This window comes from Crocuta crocuta, unplaced genomic scaffold (assembly GCF_008692635.1).
Source record: "Crocuta crocuta isolate KB4526 unplaced genomic scaffold, BGI_CrCroc_1.0 scaffold374, whole genome shotgun sequence".
Classification (NCBI taxonomy): Eukaryota; Metazoa; Chordata; class Mammalia; order Carnivora; family Hyaenidae; genus Crocuta; species Crocuta crocuta.
The window spans coordinates 2,391,062-2,414,539 of NW_027532613.1; the positions used below are offsets into that span (position 1 = coordinate 2,391,062).

At 55.1% G+C, this 23,478-nt stretch overlaps 1 protein-coding gene across 1 annotated transcript; it reads left to right on the top strand.

The window, feature by feature from the left end:
- The first annotated feature begins 2,445 nt into the window (after positions 1 to 2,445).
- Positions 2,446 to 22,217, top strand: TMPRSS5 (transmembrane serine protease 5). The gene is made up of 13 exons (XM_077780510.1): positions 2,446 to 2,524; positions 5,688 to 5,956; positions 6,106 to 6,204; positions 6,683 to 6,805; positions 7,169 to 7,304; positions 7,611 to 7,724; positions 8,386 to 8,429; positions 9,050 to 9,212; positions 10,608 to 10,786; positions 12,528 to 12,626; positions 13,118 to 13,260; positions 13,521 to 13,673; positions 22,104 to 22,217. The coding sequence occupies exons 2-13, from the start codon at positions 5,701 to 5,703 to the stop codon at positions 22,185 to 22,187; spliced, it is 1,593 nt and encodes a 530-aa protein (XP_077636636.1). The 5' UTR covers positions 2,446 to 2,524; positions 5,688 to 5,700; the 3' UTR covers positions 22,188 to 22,217.
- The last annotated feature ends 1,261 nt before the right edge of the window (positions 22,218 to 23,478 follow it).

Below are 23,478 nucleotides of genomic sequence, written 5' to 3' on the forward strand. Positions count from 1 at the left end.
CTTAGCCTTCGCTTCCTGCTTTTTCAGAGCATCAAGGTTGGCCACAGAAGAGAGCATAGGACCTTCCTGAAGCCTTTCCCAAATAAGTACACAGCCCTGGGTATGTGCACATTCCTGTGCGTGTGCATGCTTTCTAGATTCTCTGGAATATTTCAAAAGCCCCTTATGGACACCTCATTCCCCAGCTTTTTATTTTAAGGGTTTTGATTAGCTTATTGTTTGCCCCAACTGTTATCTGTCACCTCAGACAGCCGTAAAGTCCCACAGTCATCTTTGTTTTCACCAAACCTCCTTAGGGAAAAAGCTCTTCATCCTGGTCAAGCTCAGAGTCCAGTCAAAATAAGAGGGCCTTGCAAAAGGGATCTTCCAGATAGTTCAGATAATGACAACTCTCTGGAAATGAGGCTTTGAAGGAGCTCCAACTCTCTTCCACCCATGGCTGCCAGGCTGCTGATTTTCCCTGTGATTGTGGGACTTTGGTTTCTAAGGATACTTCAGAGCTGGAAAGAAGGTGATGGAATTACAGCAAATTAAAATACTGTAAAGCGGGGCCCCTGGGTGGCTCAGTCACTTAAACGTCCCACCTTGGCTCAGGTCATGATCTCATGGTTCTTGAATTCAAGCCCCGTGTCTGGCTCTTTGCTGACAGCTCAGAGCCTGGAACCTGCTTTGGATTCTGTGTCTCCCTCTCTCTCTGCCCCTTCTCTGCTCATGCTCTGTCTGTCTCTCAAAAGTAAATAAAACATTAAAATGCCATAAAACTCACTGTTCTTACCAAGATTATGTCATTTTTCTTGAATAAACACTTTCCATATTGCTATAAGCCCTTGGTTAATTTCCAGACTTTTGAGAAAGTTGATTCTGATCATTTTTTTCTCCGTTTTCTCCTTGTTTTTGTGAAGAAGAGAATTTTCAGAGGACTTTACTCTGGCATTTTCACTGACATCACCTGTAACATACCTGAAACGCCCTTCTTTGTGATTGCCTTCTCATTTCTCAAAGTACAGCTCAAACGCCTCCTCTACTCTAAAGCCTTTCCTGCATCATCTGGGCAAAGGAGTCCGTTATTTCTTTATCTTCCTATACATCTATGTTCATGCCCCTGTTATTGCACTTCTCACAGATCACAATTATTTCTATCTGTTCCTATGTCTTCTCTTAGCCTGCAGTTTCCTAGTTTATGACTTATTCCTTCTCCATGCCCAGACTAGTTCCAAACACACAGTAACTGTTCATATGTGTAGGCTGAGCGCTATTTGTTTTAGGAGATCTCAGAGCCTAGCCAGGAAATTCTCAGCTGCAGCCACCAGTTCTCTCCTCCTCTTTCTGTGATGCATAGCTGACCTCTGTCTCTTCATTGTATTAGACGTGTGTGGGGGGGCACTCTGTGTGATTACCATAAGCTCAGAGTTGACACTCTGGAAGTGAGAGGAAAATAGCAAAAATAAAGGCTGTGTCCATGAGGTTCAACAGGAACAATAATAATAATGATAGCAGCTAATAGTTACTGAGTAGATTCTATGCTAGATGCCAGGCTAGGAGCGTTATATTCAATGTCTCCTTCATTTCCAACGTCAGTCCTATGAGGTGGGTACGATTATCCCCATTTCACAGGTGAGACTGGGTAAGGGAAGTGGCAGGTCTGGGGTTAGATGATGCCCATATTCTCAACTGTTCCATCTGAGGGGTCCGTGGGAAGCGTTTGAGACAGGGGAAGCCACCGAGCCCTTTTCTTCCCTGGGAACCAGTTCTGCCTCTGAAGAGCTGGGGTTCCCCGGTGTGTTCAGCTCACCCCGGGCCCAACTGGGCCACCCTGTGCTTTGAAGCAAGATAGCACTGAGGCCTCCTGTAGTAACTGGTCCCCAGGGAAGCTGGGTGAGGAGGCCCCCCTTCCTCAGCACTGGGGTGACAGGTGTAGCCCTGAGGAGAGAAATGACAAAGATTCCTCATTATCATCCCAACGCCAGCAAGGTGACAGCCCCAGACTGCTGGGGGAGCCAACCCACACAGAGATGAGGCTAATCCAGAGGGCTCAGAAACATTTCACCAAATGCTCATATCAGTCTTCCCAGTGCAGCCCTGTCAGCAGGAAGGGGGAATGTGCCAGCATGCATGGGGCACACTGTTGGGCACAAGGGACCTGGTTGCTAAGCAACAGTAGCTGGCCTCCCCTCCTCCCTATAACCTTTTCCTCTGTTTCCAAGCTTCTAGTTAGCAGATGGGAGGGCCTGAGGCTGCCCAGCCCAGCCCAGCCCTTGGCCCCCTTCCCTGCAACAAGGGGTCTATTCATGATTTCTGAGCAGATTTATTGTCCGTTTGGCACGTGCATGTGCGCACGCGGGCATGGGTGTGTGTGTGTGTGTGTGTGCGCGTGCGTGCGTGGAGGGGGAGGATAGAGGGAGGGGCTCTATGTGAACTAGGGAAACCTCACCCTCTAACCAAGCTGGCTGGGCTAGCTAATCAGTGCTGGTCCCAGAACAGGAGCAGACCCTGGGGCTTTGCATCGGTGCCACTGACCCAAATGGTAAGGCTGTACATGCGTCTGTTCCACCCCTGACCTGTCCTCTCTCTCCGTCTCTCTCTCTCTCTCTCTCTCTCTCTCCCTGGCCCCGCCCTTGGGATTCTAGGCAGGTAACAAGAGCTTCCTCTGGCAGGCAGGTCTGATGTAGGGGACCCTGGGTGGCTAACCTCTTATTTTTTTCTCCAGGGACTGACTTATTCTCTCTTTCCACCATAGGCCTAGCCAGGTGCTTTGCACATTCATAGGCAGTGCTTAACAAATCACTGCAACGCTGAACTCCTGCTCTAAAGGAGGACCAGGGGGTCCCGAACCATTACAGACCATGGTTCCAGGCTACCCACCATGAGCTCAGACACGTGGGTTTGGAGGTAGAGCACCTTCTGGGGTGAGGCCGGTTCGTCTAGAAGCTGACCTAAAAGCCACACTGCCTTGTGCTGAGACAGGAGGAGAGCCTGGCCAGGGCTTCTTCCTAGACCAAGCCCTGCCTCCTTGTTCAGAAGGACACCAGCTCCAAAGACGCCCTATTCCCAGAGAAGAAACCCAAACCCTAAATGCCGTTGCTACTTCTCTGCTTTCTTATGGGTGCTTGACTGACTCTCTGAAGGCTGCGGTTCTTCACTTTCATTGCTGGTGCCCTGTGAGCCTCATCTCTAGACACAAGAAGGAGGGTATATGGTAAGGGGCAAAGCAAGACCCAGGTTTCTCATGGGGAAGCAAGCCCTCTGGGTGGTGGGAGGCCCAGCCCTCCACATCCTGGGCCATAAGCGGTGTAGCTGACGGGACGTGGTGGTGTCCTGCTTCATATGGAAGTTAGGGCTGCTGTCCTCCTCGTAAGCTGAACTGGCAAGGGTGCTCATGGGTGCAACGGGATGATTTCCAGGGTGATTCAGAAGTGACTGACCTAGACGAGTTGTCTAAGGCCTTTTTTCCCTCCCAGCCAGAGGGTCAGGAACCCGAAGTTCAATGGAACACAAAAACAGGACTGAGGAGCATGACAAGAACATTCCATGTGACATATGGAAACCCCACCTAAGCCAACATTGTTTTGGAGTCAGTGTTTCAGGTTTTTATGATCACTGGGAACAGCTCTAGGTGTTAGCAGGGAAAGCTGCTGGTCCTTGGAGGAAACAGGAGTCATTTTAACTTTTAGGGAGTCGTCAATTTTACCAGATCCTAAGTTCCTTGAAGAAAGGATCATAGTTTTTACATGTTTCTTATCAATATTGCTATTATACCTAGCATTTGCATTGTACTGTATAATTTGTAAAACCTAGGGGTGCCTGGGTGGCTCAGTTGGTGAAGCGTCCAGTTTTGGCTCGAGGTCATGATCTCTCAGTTCAGGAGTTCAAGCCCTGTGTCAGGCTCTGTGCTGACAGCTCAGAGCCTGGAGCCTGCTTCAGATTCTGTGTTTCCCTCTCTCTCTGCCCTTCCCCCACTTACACTCTCTCTCTTTCTCAAAACTAAATAAACATTAAAAACTATGTGATTTATAAAACCCGTTCAATCATATAATCTTTTGTGGGCCCCCTGCCTGCCTTCCTTCTTTTCACTCAATGTGCATTAACTGAATTCCCACTTTGTGGCAGCCCCTGAGCTCTGCTCTGGAATGCCTAGACCAGTGAGGAAGGACAGAGAGAGAGAGAGAGAGAGAGAGAAGTAAATGAGTACAATATAGGGCCACAACAGGTGCCTTATGGGTTGAAGAAACCTTCTTAGAGAGGTGACGTCTAGCTGAGTCAGCTACGTGGGAGAAAGGACAGCAGGTGCAAAGTGTCTGTGGCATGAGAGCATGGGAGGGCCTGGAGGACTGACCTTGAACTCCACGGTGGAGGGAGTCATGCTGGCAGCTGGGGATGGAGAGGTGCGGAAGGGTGCGACCACAGGGGATTTTGTGAGCCATGCCATAGGACTTTGGATTTATCAGACTACAAAGATTCATTTGGTACTTTATTATTATTATTATTATCATTATTATTATTTCAGAGGGTGGGGGAAGAGGGGCAGAGAGAGAGAGAGAATCTTAAGCAGGCTCCACGCTCAGGGAGGAGCCCATGACTGAGCAGGGATCGATCCCATGACCCTGGGATCATGACCTGCGCTGAAGTCAACTGAGCCACCCACGCCCCCCTCATTAGGTACTTTCAATACGGGGTTAACTTGCTCACGTTCGAATTTTGAGAGGACTGATCAGACATGGAGAGTGAATGGAGACGAGATACAGAGGAGGGAGATTACCTGTTAGAGGTGAGAAAACGGCGGTTTGGAGAGGTGTTAGGCTGCAGACCCAGCTTTGAGCTGCTGCTCCGGTATTTCCCCTAAGGTCTTATTTTCCATCCCTCTTCTTCCCGGCACATGCACTTCAGGCACACATACAACTTACTCTGCTCTGTGCTTCCCACCCCCATGCTTTTGCCTCTTCAGTCGCCTGGAACACCCAGTGCCCATATATGTCACCCTAAGCCCCGTGTGTCTCTGAGGGGCTGTCCCAGGCTGGCCTTTTCTGGGAAGCCTTTTTTGATCTCCCCGGTAAGAAGTAAGCTCTCCTTCTGAATGCCAGCAGGGGTAAAACTGAACTTCTCTGCTGCTCTTCTGTCACTTAAACATGTTCTGCTTTTTGTTTTGTTTTGTTTTTGTTTTTGTTTTTGTTTTTACATGACCTGGAGTCAGGACTCCACTGCAGATTCTTTGGGGCAGTTGAGGACTGTTCCATGTGGATTTAGCTAGAATTCCCTCCAGGACCCCCACTGTGGCCTATCCACTGGGGCTAGATATGGTGCCTTGTGCAGGAGCGCCTCCCACTCTGACACTGGAGGGGACGGAGAAGGCTGGGGTCTTGAGGCCTGAGGAGGGATGCCCTTGATGGCTGTGGGGTGCAGGGGGAGGGGGTGGTGAGGAGTGTGGGTTTCGGACTCAGCCCAGTCTGGGTTTGAATGCCTGCTCTGATGCCTACTGGCCGCGTGAGAATAAGGTGGGTGGGGTTAGGGGCTCCAGGGGAGTACAGGGGGCTTGGGGGCCATCGGTGGAAACACACAGAGAGTCACCAAGATGAAAAAAAGGCAGTGAGGTCACAGCCAAGGTTAGAGATCGGGGGGTGGGGGTGCTGGGAGTAGGCTGTGACTTCTCCCCCTGGCGCGGGGATCCTGAGCCACCTACATCATTTCCCCAGAGCCTGAAGCCGGATGTCCAAGCCCACACGGAGCCTCAGTATGGAGAGGAGGGTCCAGGACCTGGGGTCTTCAGAGCAGAGGCGGAAGACCCACTGCGGAGGCCCGAGTCTCAGCGGCAGCCCAGTAGGCGAGACTGGGCTACAGGGGAGTGATAGGGTGGGGACAGGGAGTGGATGCGCTGTCCACATCCCCCAGACCCTTCATGGTCCCAAACCGGTCTCCCCAATGCGAGAGGTGGCCTCCCAGAACTGCTTTTGCTGTTTCCCAGGTTGGAGACTGGGTGGGCTCTGTGGTGATGGGGCAGGGGGAGGTGGGCAGGGGCCAGTGGCTGCCACACCCCCCCCAGAGGTGCCTCAGGGTGGGGCGGGGCTGGCAGGCGGGAGCAGGCCACCCAGACGCCTCTGCCCTCTCCCACAGGCTCCTGGGCGGGGCGCTGGTGCTCAGGGCGGCGCGGCTGCGTGGGGCTGGGCGCCCTGGCACTGCTGGCTGGTATGAGCATCGGCTCGTGGCTTCTCGGTCAGTGGTCAGCGCTGGGGCCCTTCGGTGCTCTGGGGAGGGCCAGAGAACAGGATCTGGGGGATCCTTGCTGCAGGAGACAAGGCGTGTAAAAGGCAGTCAGGACGAGGGTCTTTCTCATCTCAGCTGGCAGCAGGAGAGAAGGGATGGAATTGCAGCCGAGGGATAGAGAATGTTTTAGTCCTGCAGTGAGAAGTGTAAGGTACTTGGATGGATGACATGGGAAGACCCAGGACACACGTTTTCTGGAAATCATTCCCAGTCAGAGACAGAGACAGGGACAGAGAGAGTGTGCTGTGTCTCTCCGCGGGGTGTTAGGTGGGGACCCGCCTAAGGCTGGGTAGTGCTGAGTCCCAGGAGCCGCTTTTGTCTCCCGCTGCTGCAGGGGTCTCGTTCTGCCCGTTGGCTCTCTCCTTGGGAATCCCTCCCTTCTCCTAGCCTCTTCTCTGAGACCCTCTCCCGTCCTTGTCCCCTGAAGTGCTGTATCTGTGGCCAGCAGCCTCTCAGCCGGCTCCCAGGAACCTGCAGGATGAGGAGATGCCTTTGGGCTGCCCAGAGGCCAGCGATGAGGAAGCCCCACCCCCCTCGCTTCCCAGAACAGGTAGGCCACACCCCCAAGGCTGCAAGGCTGCCCTACCCCCAGCCCAGAGCCCCTTCACAGCTCTGGAACCCCCACTTCCGGCCAGGAGCAAAGAGGCCCGCAATAGAGGGCCATGAACTCACAGCCAGCATCCGGGTCTCCTCCTCTGGTGGGAAGGGAGTGACATGGTCCAGCCTCGAAAAGGGGATCTCTGGTTTGGAGCCTTCAGCACACCCTGGGGACCGTCTTGGTCTCTAGCTAGGGCACCGCCAGGAGTCACTAAGGCCTCTTCGGGTCCCTGCATGGCCAGGTCCCGCTCCCCCTGGCCACCCGGCCCTTCCACCCCTCCACAGGTAGGATGTGACTTTCATGCTGAGCCTTCAGTATCTTTCAGAATAAACCCTGAGGGCTTCCTGCTGGCGGTACAGGTGAGGGCACTGCCGGACTGGCTCCTGGTGTGTCACGAGGGCTGGAGCTCTACCCTGGGGGTGCGGATCTGCCAGAGCCTGGGGCATCTCAGGTGACTGGGGCCAGGCTAGGGGCCTGGGGGGCAGGCTGGCGGTGGGAAAGGGGGAGTTGGATTCCCCATCAAAGTGCTCAGGAACTGGTGAGACGTCATTTGGGCCATCTCCTGGCCTCTGGACATGATGGTGCTCCAGCCTGCTTCTCTCCTTTGAGCAACACTGCTTTTTAACAAATATAAATCCTGGAAGAGGTCACTGTCAAAGTCTTGCTCAGTGACCGTGCTGCTGGGTGGATTGTGTCTCCCGCGCATCCCAGTCACGATCAAGTGCCATCTCCTGTTCTGTTTCCCTCTTCTGCCAAGACTCACTCACCACAAGGGAGTGAACCTGTCTGACTTCCAGCTCAACAGCTCCCAGGGGTTTGCTCAGCTCGCTCCAGGACTGGGAGGCTTCCTGGATGAGGTGTGGCAGCCCAGGTAGGGCTCCTGAGGAGGTTGAGTGGGATCCCTTACTTTCTGGCGTGGGAGCCTGGTGGTGGAGACGTCGGCCGTGTGAGATAGGACACTGAGGAACATTTCCCAGTCCCCATGAGCGGGGATTCCCTCTGCCAGGAGAGCCGGGGTGCTGGGGGTTTGGAACACTGGGTGGAGCGAGGCCCTGGGCCGCTGGGGACGGAGAAGAGCAGCTGAGAGAAGAGGGCATTGGTCCAGCAGGAATCGAGATTTTGCTAGGAAGGAGGAGGGGAGAGTGGAGAGCAAAGGGCTGGGGATAGAGAAGAGAGTAACCCCAGGTGGGGCGTGGGGCAAAGCGCCCTGTTCTTTGCTCACTCCCTCATCCACTCGTCCACCGAAAACACGCCCATCCGGGGGCCCTTAATGGGCACAGATGGACTTTCTTGTCTGTAACTTGGGGCCCTGCCTAGGACAGCCCTGAAGGACCACGGCCACGCTGGTACCCCAGGGTGGGTGGTGGCGGGGCAACGGGACAGGGCAGCAGTGCTGTCCTGAGGGCCTGTGAATGAGGAGGGGCCTGGGGGTGGGAAACAGAAGGGGCTGCTCCAGAGTCCTCCTTTGTCCCCACCTGATGAGTGCCCCTGGCTTCCACACCCAGCTGCTTGCTGCCACCTCTGTTTTGCAGGGACAGCTGTGCTTCTGGCCAGATCGTTTCGCTCAGATGCTCTGGTGAGCATGCGTCGGGTCCATGGAGGCGGCTGTGGGAGGAGGCGGTCTCCCCGCTGTCCTGAGTGTGGCGAGCCGCACAGAGAGGCTCAGCTGGCTCCGGGGTGGGCTTCCTTGCCCGCCTGCCCCTCTGCCTGCCAGTCACCTCCCTGCAGACACGGTTCTGTCCCAATAGAGCCCTGTCTACGCCTCTGTCGTGTCCCCCACCAGCCACCGACCTGGGCAGATGATCTCCTTGCTTCCCTTCCTGGCACTACCTGTCCTGACTTCTGAGGCCCCTTCCCGCCGTCCTCTGGAGAGCCCGCAGGGGGATCACCCTGGGCCCTTAACCAGTTAACAGCCTCAGGAGACGAGGGAAGGGGGGTAAACCAGGGGCTGCGTGGGAGACAGGCTGCGGAGCCCCCTCCTTGTGACCCCCAGTCATCCGTGTGTGTCTTCGCCTCTCCTGGCGCCTGCATCCATCCACACGGCAACATTTGGACCCCTCCTGCGGGACAGCCTTCCCATCTCCCCCAGCTCAGGGTCAGGAGTAACAAATGAGAGCTGTCCACACTGGGCCGCGCTGCCCGAGAGTTAGGACCAGCCTGACACCCGCCTCTCTTCCCGTGCTTTCCTGTTTGCAGAGTGCGGGATGAGGCCCCTGGCATCCCGGATAGTCGGCGGGCAGGCCGGGGCTCCCGGGCGCTGGCCCTGGCAGGCCAGTGTGGCCCTGGGCTCCCGGCACACGTGCGGGGGCTCTGTGCTGGCCCCGCGCTGGGTGATGACGGCCGCGCACTGCACACACAGGCAAGTCTCGGGGGCCTCTGGGGAGGAGACGGCCTCACTTGCCTTTCCTGTGTGGCCGTTGGTACGTCCTGTATAAAATGTCCATGTCGAGGGCACCTGGGTGGCTCAGGTCATGACCTCACGGCTCATGGGTTCGAGCCCCGCGTTGGGCTCTGTGCTGACAGCTCAGAGCCTGGAGCCTGCTTCCGCTTCTGTGTCTCCCTCACTCTCTGCCCCTCCTCATTCTCACTCTGTCTCTCTGTCTGTCTCTCTCAAAAATGAATAAAAACATAAAATTTTTTTTTAAGTGTCCACATCTAATGGTCCTCCTCCCCACGTGTGTCCTGAGAGGCATGGATTGCGAAATGGCCCTCCTCACCCTCGTTCCGTGCCAGGAACAACTTTGCACGAGTAGTGGCAACAAGACAAAGACTGGTTCTCTGAACTTGCTCAGTTTTGAAGTTTTCAGAATGCTTTCCTGTTCACAGTGCTCTGTGCTGCCTAATGTTTATCACAGTGTCATTAAATTACCTCCGTGTAATTATTTGCTTAATGTCTTTCCTCCCCTTTAGACTGGAAGTTTCCCGGGAACAGCGACTCTCAGTCTTGTTTACCCTGGGGTCCCTTTCTTTTTTTAAAAAATATTTTTTTTATGTTTTTTTAAAAATTTATTTCTGAGAGAGAGAGAGAAAGACTGCTCGAGCAGGGGAGGGTCAGAGAGAGAAGGAGACACAGAATCTGAAACAGGCTCCAGGCTCTGACCTGTCAGTACAGAGCCTGATGCAGGTCTTGAACCCATGAACCGTGAGCTGAAGTTGGATGCTTAACTGACTGAGCCACACAGGCACCCCCCTGGGGTCCCTTTCTTGATTTGTCCACGGCCACATCCCCATGGCCTACAGATACAATACGTGCTTAATAAATGCTGGTTAGAGCAAGGAAGGAAGGAATGACAAGCGAATGAGCTCTTTGGACCTCTTCTTTTGGCAACGGCCAGGGCAAACAGTGTACTCCTCACTTCACAGTGAGGAAACTGAGGCTGGGAGAGGTGAGGTGACTTCCCCATGGTCACAGGTAGTGCGTGGAGGGACAGGACTCCTAGAAGTTTTTCTGACTCAGAGTTAGGATGTCACGCAAGCCCCTTTGATGTTTGTTATGAAATGCGGAGGGGACTCATTCAGGACAGAGGGGCTGGGGGTTTGCAGATGACCCCTGGTGTCTCATGTCTCTGGCAGTACTGGAGCATTTATTAAGCACCTACTGTGTGCCCAGTATCTTGGCAGCTGCTGCAAGGATACAAAGAGGCATGGCCCCTGGGTCCTGGCAGCTCCCAGCCTGGCGATGGGGGCTGGCACTAACAGTTTCTCTGGCCAGCTCCCTCCATCCCCCAGCTCCCGTNCTGGGCCCTGTGTGCAGTTTCAGGCTGTCCCGGCTGTCCAGCTGGCGGGTGCACGCAGGGCTGGTCAGCCACAGTGCCCTGGGGCTGCACCGGGGGGCTGTGGTGGAGCGGATCATCCCTCACCCGCTCTACAGCACCCAGAATCACGACTACGACATCGCCCTCCTGCAGCTCCAGACACCTCTCAACTTCTCGGGTGAGGCACGGAGAGGGAGGGGGCGGGGGTACCAGCAGGCTGCNCAGCAGGCTGGGGGCGGGCAGGCTGGTGGGAGCCGGGCGGCCCTGGGAGGCCTGAGAGGTGAGCTCCCTCTGCGTTCCGCACCCCCCCGCCCCCCGCCAGCGCTGTTCCCTCCGCAGTGCTGGGATCTCAGCTTCACCCCTGCTTTGGGGGACAAAGGTTCTGGCCCTGGTCGTAGCTGGAGCACGAGCGGGACTTGCCTCTGAGTCCGCAGCGGAGCTTCCTGGCTGCTCCGACCACCAACAGGCCACCCCAGCCCCGTCCCCAGGCGGGCCCCGGGTCCCAGCCACAATGTGACATGCTGCACAGTTTTCCGGACGTCTGTCCTTCAGCCCTCATAACAGCCCTGACAGGTAGCCGAGGCAGGTGTGTACACACAAGCACGGCCACGTTTAGCGAGGAGAGTGACACCCTGCAAGGTCCATGGCAAACGATTCACAGCCTGATGTCCGGGCTCTCGCCCGGCTGCTTCTCCACAGCACCTGTCCTAGGAGAGCGCGCCCACCCCACTCCACCCCCCAGCATGTGCGTGCACGCGCGTGCTCACCAACACACACACATGCACACTCGCTCACGCAGGTACCCAGGCACACGCTCTCTTTCACACACACGCTCGTGCACACACTCACACACTCACATACACTCCTCCCTCCCACCACCACCTTGGGTTTCCCAAATCCCAGCTGTTGCTACGTGCCCTTGGCCTATGTGACTCTAAACTTGCTCAGCAGTTCACATTTCTATACTGACTTAAGTACATTTATTTTTCTTAATGTTTATTTTTGGGAGAGAGAGAGAGAGAGGGAGACAGAGCATGTCAGGGGAGAGCAGAGAGAGAGCAAGACACAGAATCTGAAACAGGCTCCATGCTCTGAGCTGTCAGCACAGAGCCCGACGTGGGGCTCCAAGTCACAAACAGTGAGATCATGACCTGAGCACAAGTTGGACGCTAAACTGACTGAGCCACCCAGGTGCCCCTAAATTGACTTGAGTACACTTAAAAGGGGGAACTTCAAGCCTCTGCCTAACTGGAGAGCCCACATTACCTATAGCAAATGGGTAAGAACCATAAAAACAGAGTGAAAGCAAGACAGTGCGCAAGTCCTGGCTAGGTGCTCTCTGCAGAATTCTGCGCCTGGGCCTGCTCTCTGTGTTTCGGCGGGGAGTGGATGGGCCACATGGAACCTTCCTCCTTGATGCAGTTCGAGGGACTGAAGGAAACCCTCCCTCCCCTCACACATGGTGTTGGTTTGATGGCACGTGTATGTGCCTCCTGAGAACGAGTGTGGCCCCCCCCCGTAGGACCTGGCACACACTTTGGAAGCAATGCCCCAAGAGGGATCCAACACCCCAAGGGAAATCCAAAAGGAGCACGGATGCCCAGAAAGGAATTCCCCGTTCTCCCTCAGTCCCCGGGTCGGGGGTGTGCAGTGTGTGCACTGCCCAACTCAGAAGGCAGCATGCACACTGCAGTGTATACCCTGTCCTCTGTGTGAACGGTGACCTCCCTGCAATGGGTACAGTGCACGACCTGTACAACCTCTTAGGAGACCTGGTTGGTGGGGGCCGGGAACCAGGAGTGTTGGAGAAGGGGGCGAGGGGGAGCTACCGGCCCTGGTGCTTCCCCCAGGCTGAGGGGAGGTGGTGGGGGAAGGAAGCGGAGCCTGAGTGGAGCCCAGAGCTGCCTGCCTCTCTACAGACACGGTGGGTGCTGTGTGCCTGCCAGCTGAGAAGCAACATTTCCCAAGGGGCTCGCAGTGCTGGGTGTCCGGCTGGGGCCACACCCACCCCAGCCACAGTGAGTCCCCCCCCCCCCGGGGCCCTGGGTACAAAAGGCGTGGGGGAAGGGGGAGCATCCTACCCCAAGGTGACACACCTCTACCTCCCATGCCCACCTACCCCTCTGGGCCAAATGGCAGTGCCGACCCCCTTTTTCTCGGCGTCACTGTCGGCCCCAGTCTCCCCTGCCTGGGTCTTCCTGGGAGAACACCCCCTGAGTTTCCCCTGAAGCCAGGCCTTTCACACCCCTGCCCTTTCATCCCAGGAGAGCTATGGCTTCAGCATTTGGGGGGAGGGGGTGTAGGTGAGTTCGGTCCTCTTCACTCTTAAGTGTGACAGACCCTTGCCTCCTTCCCAGGATCTGCAGCTCCCACCTTGAGCTCCCCTCTTTGGGTCTCATGTCTCTGGGGCCTCTAACCACCTCCCCTCTAGCTGCTGTGTCTTCCTGGCCTTGCTTGGTGCCGCGCAGCCCGGCTCTGCCTGCCCCCATCTCGTGTCTGCCTCCCACAGCCCACACCTCAGACACGCTGCAGGACACAGTGGTGCCCTTGCTCAGTGCACAGCTCTGCAACAGCTCCTGCATGTACGGCGGCGCCCTCACCCCCCGCATGCTGTGCGCTGGCCATGTGGACGGGAGGGCTGACGCGTGCCAGGTGCGGCAGCGAGTGGGCCGTGCCGGAGGCCAGGGACCAGGGGAGCCTGCTGTGGCCTGGCCCCTGGTCCCAGCAGCCTCCCGAGGAGGATGGGTGTCTAGGCGAGTCGAGGAGTGTGGCTAAGGATTTATGGAGGGATGAGGCGAGGGGAGAGGGGGCCTGGTGTGGAGGGTCTGCTCCCGGGGAGTTCTGGTGCCTCCCCCCTCGCCAGGAAGGACTAACTGCCCATTTCTCTGTGTCTCTACATCTGGCTCTCTCAGGGTGACAGCGGGGGCCCACTGGTATGCCTGGACGGTGACACATGGCACTTGGTGGGGGTGGTCAGCTGGGGCCGCGGCTGTGCAGAGCCCAATCACCCCGGGGTCTACGCCAAGGTTTCCGAGTTCCTGGACTGGATCCATGACACTGCGAGGGTGAGTGTGGGGGCAGGGGTGGGCGGGCCGGTTTGCAGAGGACCCAACCCTTGGGTGACCCACCGCTCTTAGGCCTGGGCGCTGCTTGGGGCTGGGGAATAGTCCCTGGAGGGGAGGAGGAAGTGATGTTACAGCACCGAATGCATTGGATTGCTATCAAGTTAAGTATTAGCTAGGCAAGAGTGGGCCTGAGTTTGTAGCCCAGATCTGCTGTTTACTGGGCGAGCTTCAGCCCGTTCCTAACCTTGGCAAGCCCCGTTTCCTGGCCGTAGCTCACGGCTGCCCCGAATGCCCCTGCGGCGGTGTAGTGAGGTAAGACCCCCGGAAGCCAGCCGGGCACCCTAGACCTGTGGTGAGTGGCCCTCGTGTTGTTCGTGGGCGTATTTCTGACCGTCATTCGTTCCTGCTTTCTCAGGCAGGGGTGAGTGCCTGCGCTCCCTGCACTTTGGAGAGAGCTGGGCCTCTCCCAGTCTGGGTTCAGCAAAGGATTAGTTCTTGTGTGACATCGTGCAGGCCACTTGGCCTCACCGTTCAGTGGGAGGGCCCAGGAGGAGAATGTGCACGAAGACAGGTCCTTTGTATAAAGTGCAGATGCAGCGCGTGGTGGCGAGAAGCCTCCTTCTCCAGGGCTGGGCACGGGGCAGGCAGCAGGTGATACATTTTGGAGTTTGCAGGGGATGCACCCACCTGGGCTCTCATTCAAGCCTGGCAGAAAACCCAGAGAAGCTGATAGTTTTAGCTGCATTTGGTAGAAGTGGAAATGAAGGTTCTGAACGGTGGTTTCCTCAGATGGAAATTTCTTGGCCGGACGGTGGTGGGGCCGTGCTGTGGGTCCAGCCCGGGCGCCCTCTCCAGCCCTGCTGCCCTCCACCTCACCGCACGCAGCCTCATGCTTCCTGGGTCTCCAGCAGGTCCACTAGATGAGAAGAAGCTGCAGACCCCCTGCAGAAGGCACGGACCTCCTTGCGCACAACACAGACATCACCCAGGGGCCAGCCTCCGGGTCCGGGCCTCTCCCCTCGGGCCCTGGTTTTGAGTCCCTCTTTCTCACCAGAGAGCCTCAGTAACAGGACAGTGGATGGGGCAGGGCTGGGCCGGGAAGGTGAGGGGAGGGGCGGGTGAGGAAGATGCCGCTGGCAGCAGCCGGGCACCCCCTGCCCTCTCCCCTTCCGTGCACGCATCTTTTGGGAGGATGCTCGGGGATGCTCTGGGACCGCTTTCTCCATGTCCCTCAGGCAGCGGAAGTGCCTCCCTAGAGCAGCCTGTGGCCCGAGGCTTCTGGGCAGATGCAGTCACGGTCACGGCCACGGCTGGGCCCATGGAGTCAGGATCCTCCCCACTGCCTGTTTTTGTGGGGCTCTGGCTGGCTCTGCAGGGCAGGGGCGGGGATGTGTAAGAATGCTCTGGTTGGCCTTGCGATAGGACTTTGCTTTTACGACAGTTCTTTGAACTAGCCCAAGGATGGCTGTCATTGAAGTGAAGTGATGGATGGTCTCGGTCCCCTCATTTTCTCTTCCTTTCTGTGTCTCTCTGTCTCATACACACACACTCTCTGTGTCTCAGATCTCTGTCTTTGTCTCTCTCACACACACCCCCTCTGTCTCTGCCTCTCTTCCTCCCTCTCTCTCTCTCATACACACACACACACACACACACACACACACAGGCTAAGGGATAGAATTACAATTAAATTTTCCTCCCATACATGTTGCTTAAAGTTCCGGATCTGACTCCTGCTCCTCTCCCTAGAATCTGGGCATTCACTTACTCAGTTCTTTACATTTCTTGAATCTATGCGTCATAGTCTGCAGCAAAGAGCCCCCGCTGTCCAGATGGGCTGATGCCACAGCTCTGAGAGCCTCGAAGTGAGTGCTGTCTCTGGCTCTGGCTTCCCGAAGAGACCTCTGTCTTCTTAGCTCCTGTTTCCGCACTGGGCCTTCTGTCTTGGGGAGATTTCTTTCTGAGTTTATGCCCAGTTAGCATTTTCCTGGTCAAGCTTCCCCCTACTCTCTCCTCTGTAGCAATTAAAATGCGCTTGGCATCTTGTTTCTAAAAACTGCAATGAATTTTTTATGGTGCTTACCCAAGGAAATGCAATTAGTGCTTAGCAATAACAACTTTTTCGTGAGTTTATCAGCGTTTTGGGGGAGGGATAGTACAAATGAATATTCATTCCTGGAGGGTCTGCTCCCTTTTGGTGAAGTGCACTAAAAAATAAGGACCTCGGTTTACTGCGGCTCCATGTCCTGGGAGGGGGGTTGCTGGGAGTCGGCTCTCACATTGCGGAAGTGGCGGGGGAGAGACTGGCGGGTGGCAGAGAGACTCACCCCGGCTCCTAGACCTCCAGCTTCCTCCCCGAGCTCGAGCATTTACCACTGGAATCTGGGGATTCCCCATCCCGAGAAGCTGGTTCAGGGCAGCTGATCCCCCTGGGCAGGAAATCGTTACCAGCAATTCCATCCACTGTAATCTTTTTCCTCATGTCACCTGTAAGCATTTGCATATTTAAAGGGAGGTTTTTCTTTATCATTGTCATTATAGCCGGTTAATAATCAGTAACATAGGGCCATTACAGTTTATCATCACAGCTCACGCATCCATCACTGAGATCTCACACTACTGGTGCGGTGAAGATATTATTATTGTGCCCACTTTACAGGCAAGCAAATTAGTTCAGAAAGATGTGGCATCTCCCCAAGACCAGCCACTGGTAAGCGCCAGTGAACCCTGGACCTTTCTTTCTTTCTTTCTTTCTTTCTTTCTTTCTTTTTTTTTTTTTTTTTGAACTCTGGGTCTTTCTACTCCATGCTCGCATCATGGTTCAGCATGGGGATGAACGAGATGGTCCAGCAATGCACAGCAGTGTGGACTTGGAAGGTGCTTTATCACCCAGTGAAGTCACCTGCCTGCACGGATGCATCGCCATCCCTGCTTTTTATCGGGGAGGCGGCCAAAACCTGGCAAGTTAAGTGGCTGCTGCCAGAGACCCTCCTTAGGCAATATTCTTACAGATTTCCAGTTCTCCGTGAGGTTCGCGGCCTGACTTAAACGTTACAAATGAGGATCTTCCACAGGAGGACGGTAAAGAGAACCCTAATTAGAGAAGTTGCTAATAGCGACTCCCTGTTTAGCTACAAGGGCTCCCAAGGTCTTTTGGCAGCTACCAGTCAGATCCGCAGACTCAGAGGCCCCTGCCTGCCCTTCCTTTGTTAGCACCCGCCAATCCAGCTCTTAGGAAAGTGAGGAGAAGGGATGCCTGGGCTCTGTTCCCCTGGGCCAGCTGCTGGAGTGCAGGGGTGGGGATGAGGGCAAGGAAGGGTGGGAAAATTCAGGTCCAGAAGGATTTTAATGAGGACCAGCTGGAGGCCCAGCTGTGTTAAGCTCTGTAGGGACTTCAGAGGTAGAGAAGCCAACTGCCTTATTGGAGCAAGGAGACTTATTTGCAATAAATTATTAGCGGCCCGCCAGGCGCAAAGCTGCGTGGTGAGGCAAGCATTGCGAAGGGAGCTCCAGGGGCCTATCATGGAATAAGTCAGGGCATTTCCATGCAGGAAACGAGTCTGTCCCGTTTAAGGATTCAGCATCCCACCTGCCTGGGCAGAGCCTGTGAGCTCCGCCGAGACTTCGTAAGCAGCTGCTCCTGGCTGCCCATGCCCAGGGTGGAACTGTTCTTCTCCTCTGTGCTTTTGGGGTCTGGAAGGTACAGTGGGGCGCAGGCTCTCGCTACGTGTTGGGACTTCTGTGGGGCCCTGCTTTTCCTAGAAGGGCTGCTGTGAACGAGGGGGCAGGCCTGCCAATCCGCAGGAACATTTCTCAAGCTCTTGCCTGCATTTTATTTTTGGAAGTGCTGGGCTCACCCACAACGGGACAGAACTGGAAATGCTATAAATGGTAAGAAGCCAGCACAGCAGCTGTCAGGGGACGGCTTTCCCCAGCCTCTCTATTGGCTTCCGTGCTCTGCCCTCTCCTGGCCAGCGCGTAGGGCCCTCCGGGCTGGTGAAGAGAGAACCCAGCTACACTATTCAGCCTCTCTCAGCATATCTGGTCTGGACTCCCCCCTCCCCCGGCACCTCTCTACTCTTGGGGTATGTCTCACCCATGCGGCTCTGCTTCCTGATGACTGATTGGAGCCCAGGGTTGTTCATGGCTGTTTCAACTCTTGAATACCACCGCCTCCAGAAGAGTTCCTCGCAGCAGGCAGGGAGTAGCTCCCTACTCCTGAGGGTGAGGCTGGTCCTTACATATTCCATTACCTGGACAGGCAGACGCGGGGCAGGCAAGCACCCTCTGCAGGATCCTGTGCCCTGGAGGCTCCAGGCCGGAGCAGTCCAGGGGAAGCTACTGGAGGGTTTCTCCCTGGGGTTGGTGCCGGAGCAGAGCAAGCTGGGGACTCAGACAGACTGCGAAGAGGAGTCCTGGCCCCGGAAGGCGCTGGTCTGGCACTCATGTGCCTCTCTCAGAGCAGAGTGTGGGCTGCAGCGTGGGCTGCAGGAAGGCAGGGGGTCCGCAGGCCTGGGCTTCTGTCCTGAGCCCCGTCCCTCCCCAGGAATCTCTGGCTGAGGCATCTGAGGGTGCAGAGTCCCAATCTGGGTCTCCAACCACTTGGGGCTTTGCTTTCCTGGGCTAGTGACTCTGCCTCCCTCAACCTGGGGCTCCCACCTGTCACACAGGGAGTCTGGGCCAGGTGGTCTCCATGGCACCTGCCTCGGCAGCTTTAATGCAAACCCCCGTTACCTCCGGAGGCATGTGCGCTGCAGCCTGTGGTTGGGACACCATGGGGAGCTGCCTGTCCCTGGGACGGAGCTAAAGGGCCGAGACTATTCTGGCTCCTCTGGCCCATAGTGGGACAGCACTCATGGCTGCTCTCCCTCGAGGCTTGCCCTCTGGGTCCTGGGGGGAGGAGGAGACAGCACCAGGCAGTTTTAAAAGCCATCTTTCCCCATGTCCGTCTGTCCAGCACTTGTACAGGGGTGAAGGGTTCCAGGACGGGTTGGGCCCTGTCACCAGGCACTGTTTCAGGTGCTCCTCAGCTCCTTCCCGACTCCCTAGGCTCCGTGTAGGGCCTCATGGGCCCCGGACTCCTGAAGATGCTGAGGGAATTTCCTCCTTACCTCGAAGACCCACAGACGCTTTCCTTTCGCCCATTTTCTTATGACAGCTCCTAAGCTGGCCGCAGGACCCCTCCACTCCCCAGCCTCTCCCTGCACATGGGGACGAGCAGTGAGGGAAGGTTTTGGCTACCAGAACCATTAACAGGCAGCTGTGGTCCAAGCTGCCGTCATCCCTGGCCATGTTACCAGCCTCCCAGAGGGAGAAGCCTTTCCCTTCAGTCAGGATGACCCTACGTCTCCAGTTTGCCTAGGACTGTCCTGGTTTTAACACTGAAACCACCGGACAGTGGGTCCCACCGTCTGCCACCTCCCTTCTGTATACAAGGCATTTCTGTAAAATCTAGTGCGCCTCGGCCTCCTCCAGTCCATTTGGGCTTAGAAGAAACCTTCCCTGGTGACCCAGAGTTGGAGGAAGAGAAGGTTCCCGGGAATTCTCGAAGCCCGGATGCCTTTGTCAAGGCTGCAATGTTAGCAGACAGCGCCTTGGCCCTGAGGCCCTTGGAGCAGGGCTCCGCTGACCTGCTGTCCCTCCCTCCCTACGGCGGGCCCTCACGTGGCAGCCAGGGCAGCCGCACCTCGCGTCGCCTAGTGTTTTGAGCAAACAGCCTGACCCTCCCAGGCCAGGACCCCTCCTGCAATTTGGGGGAGGCTAGGAAGGTGAGGTAGATGAGGCAGATGGAGCGTGTTCCCGGAAGCCATGACTACCAATTCCCGCTTTGCCCAGGGCTCCCTAGAGCCTGGTGGAGGGCTTGGCATGAGGCGCTCACCGAGCCCCCCCCCCACCCCACCCCCCCGGGAGGAGGAGAAGACAGGGCTGTCGCCCTCCTCGGAGGCGGGAGGGTCTCTTCTCCACCCTCTGCCATCCGGAGGGGATCAGAGAAGAGCAGAGAAGAGACTGCCAGACTGCTGGAGCCCACAGGGATTTTGTGGGGCTTATTTTGCCGCAGCACCGTCTGCAGAGGTGAGGGCATGAATAAAAGAGCGAGGGGAGATTTACTGTTCCCACGCTTGGCGGTGGCCCTGTGTTTGCACAACCCATCTGGGCGATCCGGGAGGGGCTGGACTCAGGGAGAAAGCCAGACTCCAGACAGTGTTTTCGCAGGGACCCTGGGGCTGAGCTGAAGGCGAGGCTGTGAGGGGGCTACTTCCCCTAGTCTGTCACACCCAGGGGCCAGAGCGTCTCTCCCCTCTCCTGCCCTGTCCCTTGCATGAACCAGTAGCAAAAAGCTTGGGTCCAAGAACCTCTTAAACCCAGGGGCACGTGGTGGGCCTGGCAGGGGGCTCTGCCAGTGAGGACCCCCAAAGAAAGGGCCCCAGGCTGGGCTCATTTGTCATTCAGGGCCCTAGTAATGGGCACAATCAAGAAATGACATTAGTCATGGCCTAGGCTAGCCTGGGGCTGGGACCTGTTTGCATGTGTGTGTCTGGGTGTATCTGTGTGTGTGTGTCTCCGTGTGTGTTTGTGTATGTGTGTGTATCTGGCCTCTGTGTGTGTATTTGTGTGTATACTGGTGTATGTGTTCTATGAAACTCAAAGGGAGGGAAGAGGAGGCATGAAGGGAGTCTGGGATAAGCCTCTACAGAATTTCTCCCCTAACCTGGAAGTTAAACTCTGGCCAGTTTCCATGTACAGGGCCCCCACCATCTTTGGCTTCCACTACCCACTACCCACTACACACAGACACACACACACACACACACCACCTCAACACTTTACCCTGGCAACATGATCATAAATGACTAGGAAGAATCGCAATGGTCACATATAAGAAACATGGACCTTTAGTACTAGCTTGTCTGTACGTGTGTGTGTGTGGCCATGTCCCCATGGGAGCCTCTGAATCCTAAGTCAACCTCTCAAGACTGCTTTCCCCAGGTCCACTTGAACATTTGTGGAGTTGGGGCAGAAGTGTGGATGGAAGGTCATAGACCACATGTCTAAAGAGTTAAAAGAGGGCTGCTTAGGTGGCTCAGTCGGTTAAGCTTCTGACTTCGGCTCAGGTCATGATCTCACGGTTCATGGGTTTTCGAGCCCTGCGTCAGGCTCTGTGCTGAGAGCTCAGAGCCTGGAGCCTGTTTCAGATTCTGTGTCTCCCTCTCTCTCTGACCCTCCCCTGCTCATGCTGTGTTTATCTCTCTCTCACAAATAAAAATAAAACATTAAAAAATTAAAACATTAAAGAGTTAAAAGAAACATCAAACTAGCCGATCATTAAATTGAAAATGTCTTGCCGTGATGAACATAGCTCCTTAGAGATGTGGAAGACCGGGGTCAAATTTAGAATTCTAGAATCCTTGGACTCTTTCCTGGAGCACAGTGGGATGAGAAGAACCGGCGTGTGGCCACCTTTACTCCCCACCTCCCAATCCTCACCCTCCTGCACAGGGCCTGGTGGGCAGCCAGGAGGGCATTCCTTCACCGAGGGCTGTGCCCACCAGTGGGGTCTGCCCTCAGGGAAAGAGGCCCATGCAGCCTCAGGGCCACTTGAATTCCAGAGTCTAGAAGTGGGCAGATGGGCTCTGAGTGGGCACGTGACCTCAGCCCTGTGAGCTTCTCCCTTGAGGGAGGCTGTGGTCAAAAAGGGCCAGGACAGCAGGGTCAGGCCTTGGGTGAAGCAAGCGAGGCACGACTCTCAGGATCTCACAGGGGTGGGCTGGCTCCCGCCTCGTCCTGATCCTGGCCCTGATCCTATTGCACAGGGTCTTATAAAGTAAGCAGCCCAGAACAGGGCTTCTCTTTCTGGTGTCTGTGGAGGCTGACATTTACTGCAGCCCACCACATGAGACAGAGGTGAGATGACAGAAGTAGACCCCCACCCACTCATAAAGCGCCCCTGGCTACATCTCAGGGCCCTCCACTTCGCATCAGCCCCCCCTATGGCAGTCCCCGGACTCATGCTCAGTGGAAAAATAGAGTGACTCATGATTCTCACTCACTGGCCCCTCAGAAATTAACTGAGATAAACACAGGGACAAAACTCTAGTGTACAAGTGGACTGTGTTCCAGAACTCTCTCATAGAACAGAATTCATTAACACAAAGGCGAGTCAAAGCTAATTAGAAAAATGGATGCGTAGGGCCCGGGGGGTGGGGGGTGGTCAGTAGGAGAGGAGCCAGGATACAGTCTGTATGCATTTTGGACAAATCTGGATTGAACTTGTTATGGACAAAATTATGTCTTTGCCAAATGCATGTGTTGAAGCCCCAACCCCCCATGTGACTGTATATGGAGATGGGGCCTTTGGGAGGTAATTAGGGTTAAATGGTGTCCTTATAAGAAAAGGAAGAGACATCAGTGCTCTCTCTCTTTCCTCACAAGCACAGAAAAGAGGCCATATTGGAGGAGGACACAGTTAGAAGGTGGTCATCAGCAAGGCAGGAAGGAAATTCTGCGAGAACCTGACCATGATATCACCTTGATCTTGGACTTCCAGGCTTCAGAACTGTGAGAAATACATTTCTGTTCTTTAAGCCATTCAGTCTGTAGTATTCTGTTTGGGCAGCCTGAGGCAGTTAATATAAAATGAAGTCACTATGTTGGGACACCTGGGTGTCTTAGTCAGTTAAGCCTCTGACTCTTGATTTCGGCTCAGGTCATGATCTCATTGTTTGTGAGACTGAGCCCTGAGATGGGCTCTGCACCAGCAATACAGATGCTGCTTGGGATTCTCTCTCTGCCTCCCTCTCTGCCCTTCCGGTCCTTGCACACATGTGCGTGTGCTCTTTCTCTCTCTCTCAAAATAAATAAACGTTAAAAAATAAAAGAAAATCACTGTAGAAGGTGCTCATAAAACAAGAGCACGTCCAGGGTGTTGCAGCCTGATGCTGGAGCCTGTGGCTCGGGTCTCCATCACATCATGTTTGGGAGGCATTTAGGGGAGGCCAGGTCATGGGGAGAGAAGTGTGCTGGTCCCAGGACCCCCTGGGAGTCTGGGGCTCTGATCTGGCCTTCATCGCTCGTGATGGAGCCCAGCTGTCTCTGGACTTTGCAAAGTTCCTATTTTCTCCTCTGTGTAATGGGACGAATAACATATGTTCTACATAACTCACAGAGTAGATGGGAAGGCCAAGTCAAATTAACTCACAAGAAGGCTTTGGAGATTGCGTAGAGCTAGGCAAATGTAATGGGTTATTGCTTCTAATCTGTATTGGCACATCGGCCGCTTGTCATGTTTATCAAGTCAAACCCCGTTTATTGAATGTCACCTTTGTATCATACCCATCTTAAGTTGAATCACCCAGAACTGAATAGAACAGCACTGTCTTCAAGGGAATCATGGTCTAGTTGCAGACAAACACTAAAACCCGGCTATATTTCTTATTTGCTGAAAGAGCACAAATATGAAATATTTTGAAAGAGTTTGCTACAATTACTGTACAACCATTTACAGATAGATGCTTGTTGCCAAGAAAGAACTGTTGTGGTAAATGTAGGAATTTCCAGCCATCAGCATGTAAGGTTTTAGGAAAACCAATGGAGGCAAATGATGTTTCGATTGTAACCTCAGAAATGTGGTTTCCATACCAACGTATTTGTGCAGAACAAAAAGCCCAAAACAAAATGCTGCCTCTGATTCACAGTAAGGCAAGCCTTAGCTACATCATGTTTTTAGTAGAAAAGACTAAACCCCCAGCCCCCACAGCACCCTGCCAAATTGTCTGTGCTCCCGTACACGTACACACAAGCACACAAT

Excerpts from the sequence above, each read along its gene's own strand:
- TMPRSS5 (XM_077780510.1), top strand. The coding sequence starts at position 5,701 with ATGTCCAAGCCCACACGGAGCCTCAGTATGGAGAGGAGGGTCCAGGAC. Across the intron at positions 8,430-9,049 it reads CGTTTCGCTCAGATGCTCTG|AGTGCGGGATGAGGCCCCTG; the intron begins GTGAGCATGCGT and ends TCCTGTTTGCAG. Across the intron at positions 12,627-13,117 it reads CCACACCCACCCCAGCCACA|CCCACACCTCAGACACGCTG; the intron begins GTGAGTCCCCCC and ends TGCCTCCCACAG.